Raw genomic sequence first — 20,777 nt, forward strand, 5'->3', positions numbered from 1 at the left:
GACAAGATCCTCTCCTTCCTTCTTGAATTACAGTAGATAATCTTGCAAATTTTTTTTTTTTGGTTTTAGTTTTGGCAAGGCAATGAGGTTAAGTGGCTTGACCAAGGCCACATAGCTAGGTAATTATTAAGTGTCTGAGGCTGGATTTGAACTCAGAGACTCCTGACTCCAGGGCAGTGCTCTATCCACTGCGCCACCTAGCCACCCCCAATAAAGTAAGCATTTTTTTTTTTTAGGTTTTTGCAAGGCAAATGGGGTTAAATGGCTTGCCCAAGGCCACACAGCTAGGTAATTATTAAGTGTCTGAGACTGGATTTGAACCCAGGTACTCCTGACTCCAAGGCTGGTGCTTTATCCAATGCACCACCTAGCTGCCCCTAAAGTAAGCTTTAAAGCAAGTACTTTGGAACAGCAAGTACATGACACAAGGATGAGAATGAGACTCAGAGAAAATAAGTAATCTATTCAACAGAGACACTAGGAATAAATAGAGGTGGAATTTGAATTTAGATCTTTCTAGACTGGAATCTCCATACTCTATGCAACACTGTCTCACAAATAGAGAACACTGAACAATTCTGATGTAAAAAAAAAAAAAAGGGAAATTTTTCATGAATTTGCAGACTCAACTAAGCCAGTCCAAGAAAACACTTAGAAATCCAATTCCAACCTTTAATTCAAGAATTTTGCCAAAAGGTCAGAAGTGAACAATGAGAACTTTTACCAATATAGTCACTATTCTAAAAATAAACTGTGAATCCCCTCAAAGTAATGTCTCTTGGGATGGTGAAAAGGAGTCTGCTCTCACCACCCCTCTTTTCTGTCTATGATGATTTGGAGCATCATCCTCCAGGAAACCTTTCTTCTTGGTATAACTGACCTTTGGCCGAACTCCTAAAAAGCCGCTGCAGTTATCTGCTCCACAGTGACACTCAGTCCTGCCATTGCCCAGGCAATCCAGGTTATAATTGAATGTTAGCTCTACCCCTGAAACATAAAGAAAGCAATCATCCACATGCAAGACATTCTTGAGAGGAGAAATGTCAAAAGACATTCATAATAAAAAAAAAAAGACACAATTTGGATTTAAAGGCTATTCTTCCCCCTCAAGTTTCACCACATTAAAAACATCACTGAAAAAAAAAAACCGAAGAAAAATATCCATGCCTACACATAGCTATAGCAAATATAAATATTGTGACAAGAAATGACATCCTCTACTCATAATCAGCTGGAAACAATGCAGCCTGGACAAAGAAATCAAAAATCCATGCTCCAGAAAAAATTAATTATTTTCTGTTCCAGTATTGTCTCCCTATTCAGTAAACAATCCTATGGCCATGAATCTAGAGAACACTGCATCACTGGAGGTTATTTTGGATTAACTGATACTGGCTACAGTGACATAGTCTTATAGTTAGATTAAGAGTTGAAGTATGGCTATCACATACTTCTGTCAAGTAGGAATATAAACTAGGGTCTCCCTAACTTTCATGAGCCAAAATATATATAATTCTTAATATTATGAGTATATTTTCAAAAATCTCACATCTTGGGTCACAGAGTATGTCTTCCTCACTTCTTCCACAAATTTTGGAAACTAAAAACTAAGGTCTGATCACTATGAAATGCGGATAATGAAGGGAATGGTTTTCTTTAAAGAGACTTTCTATATATATTTGAATTTATATATAAAAAGAAGCTCTGGCTTTTCAGTCAAAGTTAACACAGGCTAATTACCTTTAGGAATTAAAAAAGTACAGTAATTAAAATGTTATATAAATGGCTACAGATATAGGCCATAATTACTTAAACAACTGCATGAGAATATGAGCATACATTACAACTCAAAGACATCACCTGTTGTTAAGACTCACTGTAGTGTCTTATTCAGGACATACATATTTGAATTCTTTATAATAACTGCACTTTGAATACTAAGAATACTAAAGGATATTTCACGGATTCTTGGGGAGTTTCCAAGCTGAAAACAAAAATTTTTATGACCACCCCCCCCCCCAAAAGACCACATTATAATGAAAGTAAAAGGAAGAAAGGAAAGGAAAAAAGAAACATTAGGATTGCTTTACCTGCAGGAATATCACATAGAGCAAAAAGTCCAACACGAACATCCCCATTCACTGTCCACTTTTGAGTTTCACAGTTTGGATTGCAACTATGGTTCATAAAACGGGAATAATTCCCTTTCGGGCCAGCATCAATTATACGGTCCTAAGCAAAAAGAAAATTATTTTCTTGAGATTGTTTTGGGTCTCTTTTAGAAGCACCAAACAGTAAGAAGTTTTCTTATAGCAGACACTTTGCATCACTAATACTTCAGATGTCCTTAAAGCAAAGGTAATTATGAAATAGTGGTAGGTCAGCTTAGTTGTTTTGTTTTTTTAAGTCTAGCACTTGGAAAAATGAATATACTTAAATTATTCAAAGATATTTGGACATTCAATGAGACAAAAGATAGGATATGAAGACCTCCTTTAACTAGAGAACACTACAGCAATGTTTTTAACAGTATTTGCTTTTGAGAAATAGGCATTTGTAATCTTGAGTAGGAAAGCAAGAAGACGTCTGAAAAAAAGTCAGATGATAATTTATGATGATATGTGAAAAGATCAAAGTCTCAATTCCTAAAGTCTAAGTGAGAACTTTTATTTGGAGTTATATTTGAACTGAGGTTGGGAAGGGTCTGCATGTGAGGAAAACTTTATGCCTCAGAGACCATTCCAAAGACACATTACTTACACCCTGATGCCAGAATTTAAGCATAGTGATAGAGCAAATCTCGGAGAAAATGTCTATAGAGAGGGTAATAATGCTTAGCTTATACTTAACACTAATGATTTGAAACTTCCTGGATTTATAATGTGCAATGTAATTTGGATAGTCTTTGGAAGTAACCTCTAAAAATCAGAGTAGGGTTTCTTTCATCCAGCAAAAAATATAAAATTTTCTATTACTTAAAAGAATAAATATCAGAAGAGTTCTTTTTTTTTTTTGCAAGGCAAATGGGGTTAAGTAGCTTGTCCAAGGCCACACAGCTAGGTAATTATTAAGTGTCTGAGACCGGATTTGAACCCAGGTACTCCTGACTCCAGGGTCGGTGCTCTATCCACTGCGCCACCTAGCTGCCCCTAGAAGAGTTCTTTTAAAAAATACTTTCTAGGTTTTCAAACAGGGATCCTCTTTTAACTAAGCCACATTCTAATCTCTGCTTTTGCCACTGTTCTTTAGGATGAACTTGGACATATCACTTTACCTTGTCATCACTCAGTAAAAGGAAGATATTGAAATCAGATTGTGTTTGGAGATAATAAATGTGGATAAAAGGATAAAGTATTATAGGTATCATTACTTATCAGGGTTTTATTATTGTTTGCTTTAATTTATCATTATTACCTTGTTATTTGTTCTTTAAAACTTACTGTACTTTATTGTAAAAGCACACTGTAATTTAGAACTGCTACCTTTCTTAAAAATTAAATTAAACTAAAATTAAAAATTAAAATATTCAGGATCTTGGGGGCAGCTAGATGACACAGTGGCTAGAGCACCGGCTCTGGAGGCAGGAGGACCTGAGTTCAAATCCGAAATTAAGACATTTAATTACCTAGCTAAGTGACATTGGGCAAGGCACTTAATCCTATTGCCTTACTACCCTCCCCCCAAAATATATTCAAGATCTCAAAAATTAATCTATTGAACCTTTATTTAATATATGTTATAGGTACAAAATTATAGTACTTAGCATTCTGGTTTTATTTTTAATCACCAGAGATATGATTTGGCTGCATTAATAATTTAAGGTCATTCCTACAATTAAATGTTTCAATGAAGGACTTAATGTTAAGACCCTTTGTTTGATAAGAAAGACATTCTTTACCTTGGTAACTGTTAACATATAAAAATTGGTTATGCTGTTCTCATGGGCACGTTTGATTCGCAATCTGCATTCTTCTTCATCAATTAGCTCACCAACATATTCATTTACGAATTCACCCTAACCAGAATATAAAGCACAAAAAAGTATATTATAGTACTGTTCTTAAAATAAGGATGCCATAGCTAAAAATCAAGAGATTTTTGTAAAGAGCAATGAAATAATTATAAAGTGAAATGAATTTTTAGTTGCAGAAAAGGTGCCTAGTTATTTTTCAAATATGTCCTAGGAGTGAAAGACAACGTGGAATAAGAGAGAGAGAATGAAGGATTTAGAGTCAGGAGATGTGGGTATTAAGAATGACTACCAGCTGTATAAGTGACTGTAATCAAATCATTGACTCTCAGTTTCCTTACCACTGCCTAGAGTACATAGCTATTGGGATACAAGCCCAATGAACTGCTATTATTACCAGTATTATTCCAAATCTGTAAGAGGAGATGACAACTGATTCCTCCCCTACGCAAATAATTTTTTTATAAGACATTTACCAAATAAGCACTGTGGCACTGCTTTACAAAGGCACAATACCAAGGAATTAAGTGGTACTTTATAAAAGGCAGATATAATGGTAAATTTTCTACAAATAAAGCTATGATTTAGTTTAGGGATATAGGACCTTTTTTTTAATCTCCAAATGAATGAAAGAAATAAACCATATTATATGAATCCTAGTTCTTATAATCACATAATCTTTCTTCCCCATTTACGTTTAAATCTATCTATGAATCTACCAACCATTCCCCCAAAAAATTAGTCTTCAAATATTTTCCCATAATCCTTACCATACTTTTAAAAAAGAAATTATTTTTTTTTATTTTTTCCAACTACATGCAAAGGTAATTTTTAACTTTCATCCCTTTGAAAGCATCTGAGTTCCAAATTTTTCATAGTTCATATTTCCTAGTTTTGGTAAAAGCAAAAGAATCTCCATTACTAAATGCCATATTATATTCCACATAACATTTTCCCAAGCAAATTCTGCTGTTTTAGCATCTGTCTCTGTCAAAAGATCATCAGCAGCATTCAGACAAAGCTTTATAATTTGCAAATACTTTACATCTCTCATTTCATTTTCTCATTCTCTTGGGAGGCAGGTGCTATTATTATTCCCATTTTACTTATGAGGAAATTGGGGCAGAAAGAAGTGTAGTGTCTAGAAGCTGGATTTAAATTTAGGTCTTTCTGCTGTCAGGTCCAATCCTCTATGCACTACACTATCAAAATGCCTCCATGGGCAGGGTACCCTAGGACCTACTGAGGAGTTGAGAGAAGTTTAGCCAGTCTGAAAACAGTTGCTAGGCAGATGAAGGAATAGTTCTCTCACTCCTTTGGCCCTATAGATTCAGAATTTCCATCCCTATAAAAGCATAGGACCATAGCCAGAGATATCAATGGACCTTGTTTCCCTTTTTCTTGACCCCACCTTCTGTTTATCATTCCACTTTCCTTTTATTTAAAAATGTACTAATTCAAATTTTGAACTTCCACTTTATGAGATTATGTATATTGATGCTTTGCCTGACATTATGCTCTTATAGAACCAACTGATAACATTCAGCTAAGGAAGTCTCTAGTAGAGACAGATATTGTACATGGAAAATATGTTGCTTCTGGAGTCTGAAGACCTAGAATGACATTCAGATTTGCCTGAATTGATATTAATCAATTAATATCTGCCTATTAATTATCTGCATGACTTTAGTATATAACTGCCTCTCTCTGGGCCTCAGTGTTGGTATCGAACTAGATAACTTCAAAGGTACCTACTTCTGGCTCTAAGTCAATGATGCTGTGTTACTAGAGAAACCATAGGTAACCAAGGATATTGAGAACCACATGGAATTAAAAGTAACAGTTAAACTACTAGGAAGATGTTTGTGTGCCTGAGTGCCTTTTTTCTGGGCAAGCTGGTAAAGGGCTATTTTAAAAACTGGCCTTTGGCTAATTGTTAAAACTAATTGTCTTTGGTTAGTACAAGTATTAGATGAGTGAACAAGTCAAGACTGATTCTGTGTGTTTTCTTTCCCCCTCTCCCCTCAAACTAGGTACAGGTCATTTTTTTTTTTCTGTACATAATTTTCTGGAGTAGTAATAGCTGAAAAAATATTCATCACTAGATGGCTAACCTTCTGGTGATGAGGCTCTTCATATTCAGCTAAACTGGTCTTCAGATAAAAATAGTCTATTTGATAATTACTTTGGGTATTAAAAATCGAATTAAGATTTATAAAACCATTCACCTTTAGTACTTTTCCTTTTACAAATGGAAAATATTTCAATAAAGAGCAGTGCCTTTCTGTGTCAAAACTGAAACATCGTTCAATTAGTAATCTCTTCTTACCTCTCCTTCTTTGCCATTAAGGCTTCAAAATAGACAAATCTGATTTCTAGATATGGATACTTTTTCCACCAACATGGATTAAAACCCTTCCATAACTTAGAAGTTGGTCTTAAAATCTTGGTATGGGTATCCCTGGAGGGATGAACCTTCTTTGCTTCTAGACAATGGGCCCTAGAGAGGCAGTGTGTCACCAGACCTGAACTCAAATCTTTCTACTTCAGTAGAACCTGTCAGAGCTTGCAACCCAAGAGCACAATTTCTAAGAACTCAGGGCTGTTCCCATTAAGTGCTTATTATATGCTAAGCATGAGGTATGGATCTGGATAGTAAGCATTCTTGGTTTATCAAAACAGCACAAGCTTCCACAAGTTTTCGATTCTATGCACTTAAATCTCAAATGAGACCACCTTCTTGATGCTCCTCTTGGTTCTCAGGCCCCAGCCTCGTCTCTCTGTCTTGATGACTTCTGCATCAGGATAGAGCCTTTTGGTGAAGCACTGGTTCTGGCACCGGTCCCCAGCTGGGCATACTTGGGGGTGACACTCATATTGCAACATACGGTTCAAGCACTCTGATTCCAGGCCACAGGGATTTTCATCAGCTGGCTTGCAATTGCAGCGAGGGATCTCGGACAGGTCGGCCACTTGGATCTGAACCTTACCAATCACTTTGTTGGCCTGGCAAACAAAATCAGAAATGATAATCAATGAGTAGTCAAAGCACTGAAAGAGATGATTTTAGGGCTAGTCTTAGCTCTGCTACTGACTTACTTTGTGACTTTGGGGAAGGTTCTTATTAAATCTTGGGTTCTTACTTATGAATCAAGGATAACCTGTGTTCCTTCCTAGTTAAATGGAATTTTATGAGCATAAATAAAATAATTTATGTGAAAGTGCTTTGGGCTTTTTGGAATCAAGATACTATATAAAAACAAGATAATGCTGTTACTATGTGATTGCAGACTAACTGGTGAAGTGAGAAATTAGGTTTCACGTATGATGTGTCACATTCTACATAACCCGGAAGGCTTTTGTATTTTCAAAAGACTTAATCTGCATTTCGATGGTCTGACAGTGCAGTTTGTGACTCTCATTTGATGTTAAAAGGAGCAGAGTTGACATTTAAGTGTTTAAAATGAACACATGAGACCAAGTGACAATTAGCAAAAGCTGTCAAGACCAGAGTCCATGTGATTGTTATGAAAAAGCAAGAAGTCAAATGCTCAAAGAGAAACACTCACTTTAATGTGCTTGTAGGGTGGGGGTTTTCTTGAATTTCTTTCCAGCTCCAAGGCTTCTTTACTTTCTTTTTGTGCTTTCAGCTCTTGGAAACGTTTTGCAGCTTCCTCAAGTGCTATACAATATCAAACACACAATGTACATAAACAGAAGTTGTCAGATGGGGTTTTTATACTACCATTCACAGCTTTGGAGTCTAATTTTTTCCTCTTAAAAGATTAGATACTGGAAATAACCAACAAACAAAGGATACACATACAAACTAGGAATATGAGTCATTAACTGTGTGTATCTGAAGATTAGATGTCCAATCCTTTGGATCAGAGCTGATTTGAGTCTTATTTCAATTATTTAGCACATGCTTTCTCCAAGAGAATGAGGAAAGCTTATAACTTTAATCTAGATTTTCTTTGTCTGGAAAGTTAAAACTTCATGGAAATGAGACAGAATTAGAGGCAGGAGCTCTACTGAGAGTTAATTCTATTCCACTTAGTCTGAAGAGTTTCTTTTGAGCAACAGAACCAGTATCCTTTGGATATAACCCTTAGAATGTATATTATCATCAACAGGGATAGAGAAATAACTAAGAACACAGACTAAGATAGGATGGTATAATAGTATTGCACTTAAATAAATGCACTTAAAATTCATGCTTGTGAAGGGTACTTCAATATATTTCTAATAAAATGACAAGCATACAATATTTTTTTTTTTTTAGGTTTTTGCAAGGCGTTAAGTGGCTTGCCCAAGGCCACACAGCTAGGTAATTATTAAGTGGTACCCCTGACTCCAGGGGCCACCTAGCCACCCTGCCCCAGACAAGCATACAATATTGTAAAAAAAATAAATTATATATAATTTTATCAGTTCTTATTTGGTCCTACACGCACAATTAATATGTATTATCAAATTCTTTATCAGAGATACCTGAAACAAATTTGTGGGGTTTTTTTGGCCAGTTGATGTTTTCCTTTTTTCTATGTTAATATTACTTATGCAAAACTTATTTAATTACAATTTAATGTAATTAAAATAATGTTTTATTTTTTGTAATTATATCCACCCCTTTTTGGTTAAAGATTCATTCTGAACTATAGCTACAAAACATGTATTATCTGCTTTTTTTCTAGGTGTTTTGATAATATTTTTAATATTTAATGATGTGTAATATTAGGTAATTCCACTGTGAATTTATTGTTTTGAACTTATTATTTAATGCCAAAAACCATTCTCTATAATAGAAACAATTTTTAAAAGAGAAATTGCAAACTCTTAGCAACCACATGAAAAAATGTTCCAAAGAATGAATAAGAGAAATGCAAACCAAAACAACTCTAAAAGTTTCACCTCACACCTAGCCAACTGGCAAAGATGACAAAAGAAAAGAATAGTCAATTTTGGTGTGTTTGGCAAACTAACACATTATTGGTGGAGCTGTGAATTGCTATTACCATTCTGGAAAACAATTTGAAATCATGCAAAAAAAGTTACTGAAATGTTCATAGGTTTTGATTCAGAGATTCTATTATTAGGTCTATAACCAAGGAGATAATTAACAAAAAGAATAGTTTCAAATACAACAAAATATTGATAATAGCATCTTAGCAAAGAACCTGAAACAAAGCTGATGATTATGGAGTGGAAAATGTTTAAACAAATTGTGGAACAAATGACAAACATGATGAAAAAGGAGAAGCACAGACTTACATGCAAAATCATGTAAGCAGAGAAAACAACATACAAAATGAAGCTAACAGTGTACATGGAAAAGAACAATCTCCATAAAACAATAAAAAAATGAGTCTTTGGAAATGATGAAAAAAAGGTCTGGTCCAAGAGGATATCTCTCAACAATATTTTGCAGAGGTGGAAGGAGGTTCACAGTGGGAAACTCTGCATATAATGTCAGATTTTTTTAATGTTTTTTTAAGTTTTGTTACTTTTTTCTCACTTTAATGATTTTTTATTATAAGTAATAGCTTTCTTAGAAGGGGAAAAAAGATACAGGAAAATATAGGCAATGTAGAAACAAAAGATATCAGTTTTTAAAATTCTGACATGTAATGAGACTTATGTTATTGTCATTCAAATGAAGGGATCCTGGGTAACACAAGGTAGCACATCAACTCCTTGGAGTCCTGGTTTTAAGCCATTGTAAACATTATCCAATTTACCTTTTTTGAAGGTCTTGTTAATACTAGTTTGCCCTTCTGCAAAGCTTTTGTCTCCTTCAACATATGGGAATACTCTGCCCTTGTGTACCCAATAGTAGTCATGAGAACCAAAGAAGAACACAGGAAAGTCCCCCAAGTCATGTTTAAGGCCTTGGATGTTAAGAGGCACGGACCTGGGATTGCAGATCTCTGCTGGCCACCACCTATAAACAAAATCAATTTTAGATAAAATATGTGGGCCATAAGAAGAAAAACCACATAATTAATATTTCAAGCTTGGTGGAAGAAAAAAGGGACAGGGATAGGGACTGGACCTGTGATTTCATTAGTTTAGGGAACTCCCAGATGAGGAAACTCCCTCTCCCAATGCAGGTCGGCACCTTCTCTGCAACTTAAGAGTCTTAGAGAGTTGCCTTGAGCCCTGAGAGGTTAAGTGACTTGCCGAGGGTCACACAGCCAGTGTGTGTCAGAGGCGGGACTTGAACCCAGGTCTTCCTGGCTCCTAGGCCAGCTCTCTATCCACTACGCCACGCTGCCTCTCCTAGGGGGAAAAAAAGAAAAGTTAAATAATTCATAATTTTTTTAGGTCCCAATAGCATAAAAGGTTGTACTGGTCTTTAATTTTGCTTAAACTATGAAGTTCTTCAGAAGTGAACTGCATAATTTTTTTACAGTGAATAAGTAGAGGACAAATTTAAAAGTTATATCTTATATATTTAATATCATTTCAACTCCAGATAAAAAGTCAGGTTTTCTAAGTTTTTTTTTAGAAAAACAAACAGTTCAACTGTTTGCTCATAACACAACTGAACATGACACATTCAGGAATTCCTTTTGAGAATATGTTGGTACCATTAACAGGTGTGGTAAGGCCACTTTCTTCAATAGTACCCTTCCTTCCAAGATATTTTCTGAATCTTCATTCATTTGAGGACATACATCTTTTGACCAAATGTGTGATGTTTTGCACTAAACGTCAGAATCAAATTTAATATTAAATGGTCTCAATCATGGTTCTTAAATCTCAACAAAGTGGAGTCTGGAATAAAATGAAGGCAAAAATGCCTCATGTGATGAAGACTGAACATTCTTGCAACAATTAAATGAAACCATCTGTGAATCATTCGATAGCTTCCAGCAATTATAAAGTCAAGAAATGGATGGAAGAAGCCAAGGAAGCTCAATCTCAGGTTGTCTTATATGGTTACTTACATGAGATCATGAAAATCAGCTGCAAACAAAGAAAACAGTTTCCTGAAGCACTGTCTTCTTTTTCAAGGTTATGTGTTTAAAAAAAGCCTTAGCAAATGAACACTCTACTGAGCTAGTGACAAGGTTGTATTCCTCAATACTCAGTACAGAACCTGCACAGACATGCAATGACTACCATAGAATTTCTCCCTAAAACCGCTCTCCCCCCCCGCAGTTAAAAATTGCAATAAGAATTGATGCCCAATTTAAGAAAACAAGTCTTCATGAAGCCACTCTTTAGCTTATCCTAGAAGCAGTCTGTGAAATGGATAGTATAGATGTTTCTGAATATTTTGAAGAATTTAATTATTTGTCAGATTACAGGAGTCAATAGTCACACTCCCCAAAAGAGTTGGATTACTGATCTTTCAGGATTTGCCTCATACCTCCCATTTTATTCCCTAGAAACCTCTGGAATAACTTGCTACTCAAAATAAACAGCTAAGACTAGCCAAAAAAAAAAATACATAGAGGGCTAGTTAAGATGAAGTGAAGTTTTTCCAAAACATACAAGAATAATTGGCCTGGATAGAAAAACATATCGGCAAGATCCCAACTGGGAGGCATAGCCTCAAGTTTCCTTCAAAGGTTTTTGGTTTTGTTTTGTTTTTTTGCTTTCTAAAAAGATAAATAAATTAGATGATGGACCTATAGCCTAAGCAAACAGAGATGAGCTTCATTAAAAATTATAATGTCACTTTGGAAAAATACAATGCAATTCTGGCATTCTGCTCTTTTACTTACTACCTATGTCACCTTAGGTAAATCTTTTTTTTTAGTTTTTTTTAGTGTTTTTTTTTTTTGCAAGGCAATGGGGTTAAGTGGCTTGCCCAAGGCCATACAGCCAGGTAATTATTAAGTATCTGAGGCCGGATTTGAACTCAGGTACTTCTGACTCTAGGGCTGGTGCTCTATTCACTGCACCACCTAGCCACTCCAGTAATTTTGTTTTAGAAGAAAGAAAAACAACTTGAATTGAATCTCTCACTTGATGAATTCTTAGTTATAAAAATTTATCTTGGTGATACTTACTCTGCAATGACTAATGGTATGTAATTATTTAATGAAAGGAAAAACATAGGCCTTAAAAACAGTATATTGGGTAGGTCATTGGGTCTGGAGTCAAAGAAGATAGGCTTAAATCCCAGACTTGTTATATAATACTGTGAGCTCATAGTAAGTCTTGTCTTCCCACTGGGCTGCAATTTCTTCAGCTGTAAATTGAAATGGCTGGAATGTATGAACTCTTAAGATTCTCTTGTAACTCCAAATGTCAAATCCTACAGCAGTGCAATACGTCATGAAGTTTTAACTTATATGCTCTAGTTATTTATCAGTTATGAAAAACAATTTAAATTCAGATTTTAGAGGGAATCTTGTACCAACAGTAGAAATCCTATCTACTTCTCTTTTCCTCTTCATCAAGACTAAAAGGTTCTTTTGGAAAAATATATAACCACATCAAATTCTAGATAGTTTTCTTCATACACAAAGAACCTAAACCTTTAGGGTATCTAGTTAGAATTGATTTAGATTTAGTTTCAAGAGACTATGAACATAAATAGATTTTTATAAACAATTCTCCTGATGGATCATGAACTTCTTGACCTGGAAAAAGCTGAAATCCCTATTCAACAACAAAGTTAGGTCCTTGCTTTTTTTCCTTAACTGTCTCCATTCTCAAAATGAGTACTAGAATCTTCTTCAAAAAGGCAGCTCTCCTAGACCTTAAAAATGAAAAATTAAAATACTGAATAGAATTCATGTTTATCTTGTCTTTAGGAAAAAAATTCTATGTAGTTCTAATAAAAAAATCTAGCTAGATTAAAAACCTAAGTCTGAAAAGTGACAGAATTTCTCTTTGTCCACAAAAACTTGCCTGTAGTTTCCCAATTTGACCCAAACAATCTGCTTGTAATGGAGTTTCTTGCCAGCTTTACAGTCATTACAGTTCCAGCAGCCCTCTGGCATCTCTATGTTGAGGCATTCCGGATGGAAGGAAGCTGGGCATGATTCACAGCATAACAGTTTTCCACCTTGAAACAAACAAATAACCTTAATAACTGACAAAAGGAAAGAAGAAAAAATAATGAGGTTTTCTTTTCTTTTCATTTAATTTTTCTTTTATTAGCCTTTTAAAAATAAAGAAAGGGATGTCACTCTCATAGGAATGGCTCAAAAGAGAAAAACAAGCAGGCCTATCTTCTGTAGTTCTTCCCCAAGTCAGGGAGAGACTGTCTCTTTGTCACTAGATTTAAGGACAAAACACATAAAAAAAATGATATGTGTTGCATGTAAAACTGATTCAATATACCTGTTTAGCACAAAGCTAAAGAAATGAAAATATAGCCAAATGGTAACAAAAAACATTTAGAGTAGGCAAATTTGAGAAGTTTCTCTTTTGTTGTTGTAAGCTTTATTTTCCTATTCTAAACCAGTACTATAGGTAACTGAATCCCTTCCCAATAAAATAATGTACATGAAATGCAGCCTCTTGATTGGTTCCATAGTCCCATTTTTTAAATACAAAAAACCCAAAAAGGACAATTAGCTTCCTCAAATTTGCGATGGCAACATTTTTCATTTTTTTTTTGACAATGAAGGTCAGTCAACCAGTTTTCAGAGTATAAATGTATTAAAAAACAAGTATAATGAAAAGGCAACAGGAGGAACTATCTTTCACCTACTACCAGTCAAAAGACTCTAGTATGGGCACAAAATTATCTTAGGGTGAAGAACAAACCAAGAACAAACAAAATCTGAAATAAAAATGATTTTTTTTGGTTTATGTAATCTTATATGCCTTCAAAGTGGACATTAATGAATGAACAAAACTCATATTGTAATTGCATTTATAATAACATTTATTCAACACTATTATCCATTGAATTGTATTGGGACTTTGAGTCCCATTGCAAAAAATCTAGGCAAGCTATAAACAACTTTTAACAAAAAAATCACAATCATTCAACCTTTGGAATATTTTTGCCTACCTATAGACTTTTAATTATTTTAACTAATATCATAATTTATTTACTCTATTTCCTCTGCTAAAAGTCTTATACCCAATTATCTGATAATTTCTCCCTTTACTTTAAACTTGACCAATCAACTCAATTCTCCAGTTGTGGATATTGTAAACCAGTGTTATATCACTAAAGTAGGGAATCCCTCTATGTTTAACACAGAAATAGCATTCATCCTTCCTCCCACTAAAAGACATAGCCAATCAAGACTTGTCTTCAATACTCCAGATGAGAGAATCAATCTATTTTAAACATTTAATATGTCTGAGGAAATACAGACCTAGCATAATTATTGAAAATCATCATGGTAAGATGCCAATGCATGAGAAAAAAAACACCAAAAAACCCACCTCTCTGCTAAACAAGAAAAATTTCTTTTATGATACATTAGTAATAAACTATCCAACTAAGTAAACACAGGGCTCAAAATAATTTTATGTCAGGATTAGCATTGAGTAAAGAAAACAATGTAAGCAGAAATAGTAATCATCTAATTTTAGAAAGACATTAAAAGAGATATCATTTCCCCAAATGCCTCAGATTGTTGAATTTCAGAGAGAGAGCAAGAGAGAGAGAGACAGACATCAGTACACAGCTTGTTACAAAGTAGGGTGCACATCTATCACCTGGGTTTCACTGAAAATAATGTCACTAAACTGGAAAAGCCCCACAAACAATTCAATGTAATTCTTTATAACTCCCAAGTTACTTGCTTATTCAAAATACAAAGTGAGCATTTTGAGTGCCATATTTCCTTTTGTTGAAGCCTTATTTCTTCATTTTCAAATCAGGCAGACTAATAGAATTAGAATAAAAGGTATTTTCTGAGTTTTCTTGTTTCATTTGTGGTGGTGGTGGGGGGCTGGCAAAAACTATAAACCTAACTCCTGATAATGAAAATAAGCTAGCTAGAAGCAATCTATTTACCTACTAAATTAGAATTGATAGTTGAAATACCAAATTCCCACAGAACATCATTGCTAAGTCTTCTTCCTCTTTCATTGGATGTAGGCTAAATTACAGAGTAAGACTTCCTTCCTTAGAATAATTCAATTGAAAGAATATAAAAAAGACAACTGACTCCAAATTATCCATGGATGACTTATCCATAGGCTAACCGTTTATATTTCAGGTAAGCTTCTCTTTCCTACCTAACCCATTTCCTAAGCTGTTTTCCCCAAATGCTCAGGGAAGGCTAGTTTATTTTAATAATAGAGAAACAGCAAGAACAGTAAAAGACTGGATATGAATTCAGAGAACCTATTCTAATCCCAACTTGGTCACTTACTAACTATATAACCTGGAACAAATAACCTGACCTATAACAGCTTCAGGTTCTTTATCTGTAAAATAAAGGGTTTGGACTAAATGACCTTTCTAATGTTAAACCTAAGATCCTAATGTTGTCTTAAGGGGAAAAAATTTGATTATGAGAATTTTTTAATTATCAGTAATATGGGTTATCTATGTATTAAGTCAGGTGTTACAATAAATATTTCAAAATGTATTCACCTCCCTTTAACATAAATAGGAGTTTTATATGCACAGAAGGGAAAGGTAGTTGCTTTACATTAAGTAAACTTCTAATTTAACAAATGTAATCTGCTAGTGTGGTAGAGGCAATATATTAAAAAACTGACTTTCAGGAAGAACAGGTAGAAATTTGTAATGATGCAGTTATTTTAAGCCCTTTTAATAACTTCTGCCAATCATATGAATACACACTCACAACAACCAAGGCAAAATTTAGACAGATGATGCTTGACAGGCATACATTTTTTCTGTTATTTAAGGAAAAAAGATAGAAAAAGCAAAAAATAAAAAAAGAGAGAAACTATTTTAGTTATTACCTTTCTCACATTTCTTTTTGGAAGCTGACGAAGGAATCATAGGTAATTTCAACTCAGCACGATTTGATTCATTCAGTAGGTAGTGGGACTTATAGGCATATGAACTGAACATGGGGTCTGAATGATCCTGAACTATCAGCCCTATACGAAACAAACAGAAAGAGATGAGTTGCAATGAAACTACCCATGATTCCATAAGGAAAAAATAAAATAAATCAATACCTATTATGCAACTATGCTTTAAAGTTTGAAAGAAAAGAGAACATGAAGAAAAAGAAAGATCTGACAGAAAAGTTTCTATAGCCACTAATGGGAGTCTATATGACACTGCTTCTACTTTAGGATACTATATACCAAAAAAGAGAAAAAAACCCTTTTATATCTAAAAACAGATGACCAATACTTAGTTCAGAAAAGCTGAACTACTTTGAAAGACATGATGAAATGAGTTACTGTCCTTTAGAACAGCCACATTTCTTCATTTTTACAATTTCATTTAAAATGCTACAATATCTCACAATTTAATCAAAACAGATCACTTTTTAAGCTCTCAATTCTAAAAGTAAAAATAAGATTTAAAACAAAAAAACCAAACAGAATAGGCCCAATTCTCTTAAGATCCAATCATCAAATACCAGCTGAGGAAAGAACTAAACCTATTCTTTTCCATTTTGTCCAAGAAGGTATCCTTTCTACCTGCTAGGAAACCTTTAGTCAAAATCTTAATACCTTTTCCTCATTCACAACACTGTTCTCTATTAAAATTCCTTATGACTAAGAAGCCATGAACTGTTGTAAAGTGTTAGAAACCTATTTCATTATTTTCCATTGTCAAGAGTGTGTGAGAGCTTTCTCTTGAATGTGAAATCTATCTACTCAAGGGAAGGTATTTAGCCCCACAAGTAATCTTCAAATGACCACAGGGAATAATTTCTTGGTAGATGAAACAAATTTTTTAGACCTTAAAAGAATTAAACAATGATTAAGTTCATATCTCTCTCTAAAACATTCTACTTCCAAAGCTATCTAGCCTGGAGGGTTTCTGCTTACCTTGACTACCAATGCTTAACAGACATCTAGGTGATATAAGCAAATCATAATTGCTGTTATTTTAATTAGCATTGGTTATGATGATGCTTTTAGCAAATGAAATTTACAGGGGTCATACACTTCAAAATTACATTCTCTACCCTGGGGGACTGGGAGTGTCATCACCTTCATCAGTCTTGCAATAAGACAAGAGCATTTTACCTGCTCAGATATTCAAAACTGAACTTGAAATATTCACTAACAAATGATTCTCTGACCAAAATTATGTGACATCAAGATAATTTCCAAGAATTTGATAAAATAAAGAACTTAAACCTCTCTCTACTTGCCTAATGCCACTATTAATTATAATTACTAAAAATTCAACCAAAAACTGAAATTTTAAGCAAGCACAAGTTACCCTGCTAGCAAAAGGTAGATGCTAAGAAACACATTTTGTCTCAGCATATAAAAATGATTATCTAATCAGCTGAAATATAATGCTTCTCCAAAAATCAATGAAGAGGTGAAATCTCTATACCTTGAAGTAGATCCTAAGTGGCCCCCCACCATGGCTTCCCCCCCCCCCCCAATTATATGGAATTCCTTAGATGAAGAGTTTGAAGAATCAGTTCAGATTTTTAGAAATTCCTAACAGTTATAAAGGACTTTGGACCATAAAAAGAAAACTCACTGAAACAAAACAAAGCAGAAGAGGCAGTGGAAGGAGTACTGGAGGAGGAGCTAGGTGACTTGGGCTCTAGTTTCTTGCTGGCTCTTCCCTTTTGTGTGAGATGCTGCAAGCTAGGTACCAACTCATCTATTTTCTGATCCATACAAACTAATGGATTCATTAGATAATCACAAAGATCTTTCCCAGTTCTAAACATTCTGTCATTTTATATTGTTATGTTTTAAACAGTGCTGTCTATTTCATAAAATTTAAATCTTTTAACAATGATAACTTTATAAATGTGGAAACATGATATTTTCACCTCAGAAAGCTTCTTGTGCTTCATTTTGCTGTTACTACAAAAATCCTTTCCCAATCTCCTCAACTCCCAATAGTTAACCTGGTAAGAATAATGGATGGGAAATTAAAGGCTTCTTCCTGTATAATGCACAAAATTTAGAAACTATAGTATTTAAATTATAAACTAAATTTTTATTCATTATGAATTTTCCTATACTTGATAACCATATTGAGTAACTGAAAAAATAGGCACTGTGACACATAGTATCTGTATACATTTAAGTTTTCTGACTTTGTTAGTTTAATATTTGTTTTCATTTTCTTATCTATAAAGTGGGGAGCCCACCACCCCAAAGAGAGGGTATGAGAAAAAGAAGTCAAAACAAAAAGACAAAACAACAAATCTTTCAAAATAAAATGCTAAGCACTATGTCCAGGTCTTTATGATGCAAACATAAAAGATGCAAACATGCCTTGGCTCTAGGAGTTTACCTTCAAATTTCCAATAAATATGCTGTCATTGTGATTAATCATACTTAATTAAGGGATATAATTTGTCTGTGTAATATTCTACACTAAATGACTACAAAAGAGTCCTAAACTCCAAATTGTCCCCATGTCATTAAATTTGGTATGCTTGAAAATTATTTCAAAATAAATGATAGGTCTCTACTAATAATCAAATGAATGTCTAGGAATGACAAGTTTTAGCTAACTTCATAATAGAATATAAAGTACCAATTCAAAATATGCTCCCCAGAACAAAACAACACAGCAACTACAAACTTTAGCTAAGAAATGTGTGATGTAGATATATCTGGGTGTAGGCTCATGTACTGTTAGTTAAATTAAGTTGCTGGGAATGCTGATCATTTTAGGATATCCTCCAGAGAGAGTAGTAAATAGATCCATTACAAGACATAATGAAATTTTATTACTGCCATAAATCTGTTATTTTAAATTCTCTGAAGCTAAGTGTTTTATGATAAGTTATTTTCTTGTCAGTATCATTGGGTGGGAAGAGTAGGAAGACAAATGAGAACTACTTTTTGCGCTTATCTGTCTTTCTGCCAGATCAGGTAAAAATTTTTTATTGTTACAACATGGAGCAAATACAATTCTAACCACAAATTTTTCATGTGTTTTTGTTTTGCTAAGCAAGATTTAACTCTTATCCTTGTAGTAGTAGTTTTTTTTTGTACTATGTTTCTGTTTCTTCTTCTAGGTACTACTCATGAATCTACAACTCTGTCACATTAAATGAATAAGTATAAGATTAAAATGGCTACTAAAGAAATGCTAAAGAAAATAACTCTAGACATACTACTTAATTTCTACTAGTTATGGAAAACTTTTTCTAAGTTGTTTAAAGAAAAAATAACCACAAAAGCAAACCTGATTAAAGTCCTTATCTTACAGTTACACACACACACACACACACACACACACACACACACACACACACACAAGAACGCATGCATGAACATTTTGCAAAAGTGTTTTTTTCCTATTGTAAATTAGAAGCAACAGTGTAGTGGTAGTACAGTGGAAAGGACATGGGATTTGAAGTCCCAGGTCTGCTACTTTACTGTGTGTTTGACTATAGGCAAGCTATTTAATTTTTAAAGGCCTCTATTTCCTCATCTATAAAATAAAAAAGTTGGATCTGATGATTTCCACGGTCCCCAAATCTAAACCTAAGAGCTGGTTTAGAGTAAGGAAGACCTGAGTTCAAGTTCCTTCTCAAAGTTCTCCAATCTACAGAGGAGATGAGTATCTTCATTCATAGAAGGAATTCCCTAACCAGCACTTCCCAACACCAGTGAAATTACAGGTCTGGTAGAAAACAATGTACAATGACCAAAGTAAAAGATCACCTGTGTGTAAAAAAGCAAAGTATTGACTTTCTATAAGATTCTATGAGAGATTATCATGTCTGAGAAGGGTTAAAAAACTTTCACTTATAGTAAAGCAAGTTAAGGAAAAAAACAAAGTTTCTCCTGGTATTAAAAAACTGTTCTGGGGAATTAGCATTTATTGATTCCTAAAGTATTTACACTTTGCAAATATTATATGGTATAGCAAATAATTGCAGTTGGATATCCCCATAACATAGTCACTTGAAAATAGTCAAATTCATTAAGTCACCTAGCAGATGAAACATTGCTTTTAAATGAATAAAAAGGGCAATATTATCTCTTTGCATATTTAGTCTTAAATAGCTAAGAATTGAGAAAGCTTGTAGTGCTAGACCTTAACTAGGCCCACATTTGCTGCCTTGGTCATGTTCCATAAGGCCTCAATGAGAGACCAAAACAATATAATGAAGCAATTCAAATAGCTGACAACAAATTTACTAGTCTTGCCTTCAAAATGAAGATTTTATAACAACTGGCTCTAGATAAAAGGAAGCTTAATATCTGAAGGGTATTAGGCTTAATCTATATTTCCCCTAGAGGAAAAAACTTAGATTAATTAATAAGACTGTAGATTTCAGCTCAACATATGCAAGAGCTTTATAACAATTTGGCTTGACCAAAACTGGGAGCTCCTGCTTCATGAGGCAGAGTTTCTGTTATAGGAATTGACAGAGTCAAGAGAACCATGTCAGTGGTATTACAAAAATCATTCTTGCATAATTTGTGAGGTTAGCCTGAATGCTCTTGAGGGTTACTTCCAAATCAAAGAGAAGATTTTAAAAGATAAATAGACCGGTAGCATCAACTGAGAAAGAAAAATAGACATCCTAGTGCTCACCTCTTGCACAAACGAAACAAAAGCCTACATTTACAGTGGAGGAAGAATGACTGCTCCTCTTGGAATGGTTACTACAGATGAGGATGTAGGAGGACACAAACAGACTTCCTGCAGCTATGCAGCCATCTCCTGAATGATAGGCAAGTGGGCACCTTAAACATCTCATCATGCGACCTGCTT

At 34.3% G+C, this 20,777-nt stretch overlaps 1 protein-coding gene across 4 annotated transcripts in view; it reads right to left on the reverse strand.

Moving 5' to 3' along the window:
* Positions 1 to 20,777, reverse strand: part of NSD3 (nuclear receptor binding SET domain protein 3) — a 143,475-nt gene that overhangs the window by 4,803 nt on the left and 117,895 nt on the right. The window contains exons 14-22 of one of the 4 annotated variants that reach the window (XM_074208829.1): positions 20,598 to 20,771; positions 15,839 to 15,979; positions 12,842 to 12,998; positions 9,712 to 9,914; positions 7,540 to 7,652; positions 6,707 to 6,976; positions 3,899 to 4,015; positions 2,091 to 2,232; positions 881 to 987 (exon numbers count right to left, since the gene is read on the reverse strand). In XM_074208829.1, coding sequence (XP_074064930.1) covers positions 881 to 987; positions 2,091 to 2,232; positions 3,899 to 4,015; positions 6,707 to 6,976; positions 7,540 to 7,652; positions 9,712 to 9,914; positions 12,842 to 12,998; positions 15,839 to 15,979; positions 20,598 to 20,771 — 1,424 coding nt within the window. Of the gene's footprint in view, positions 1 to 880; positions 988 to 2,090; positions 2,233 to 3,898; positions 4,016 to 6,706; positions 6,977 to 7,539; positions 7,653 to 9,711; positions 9,915 to 12,841; positions 12,999 to 15,838; positions 15,980 to 20,597; positions 20,775 to 20,777 lie in introns of all 4 variants that reach the window. The other 3 variants (XM_074208828.1, XM_074208831.1, XM_074208830.1) reach the window with 3 other exon arrangements.

The sequence above is a fragment of the Macrotis lagotis genome, chromosome 1, assembly GCF_037893015.1.
Source record: "Macrotis lagotis isolate mMagLag1 chromosome 1, bilby.v1.9.chrom.fasta, whole genome shotgun sequence".
NCBI lineage: Eukaryota > Metazoa > Chordata > Mammalia > Peramelemorphia > Peramelidae > Macrotis > Macrotis lagotis.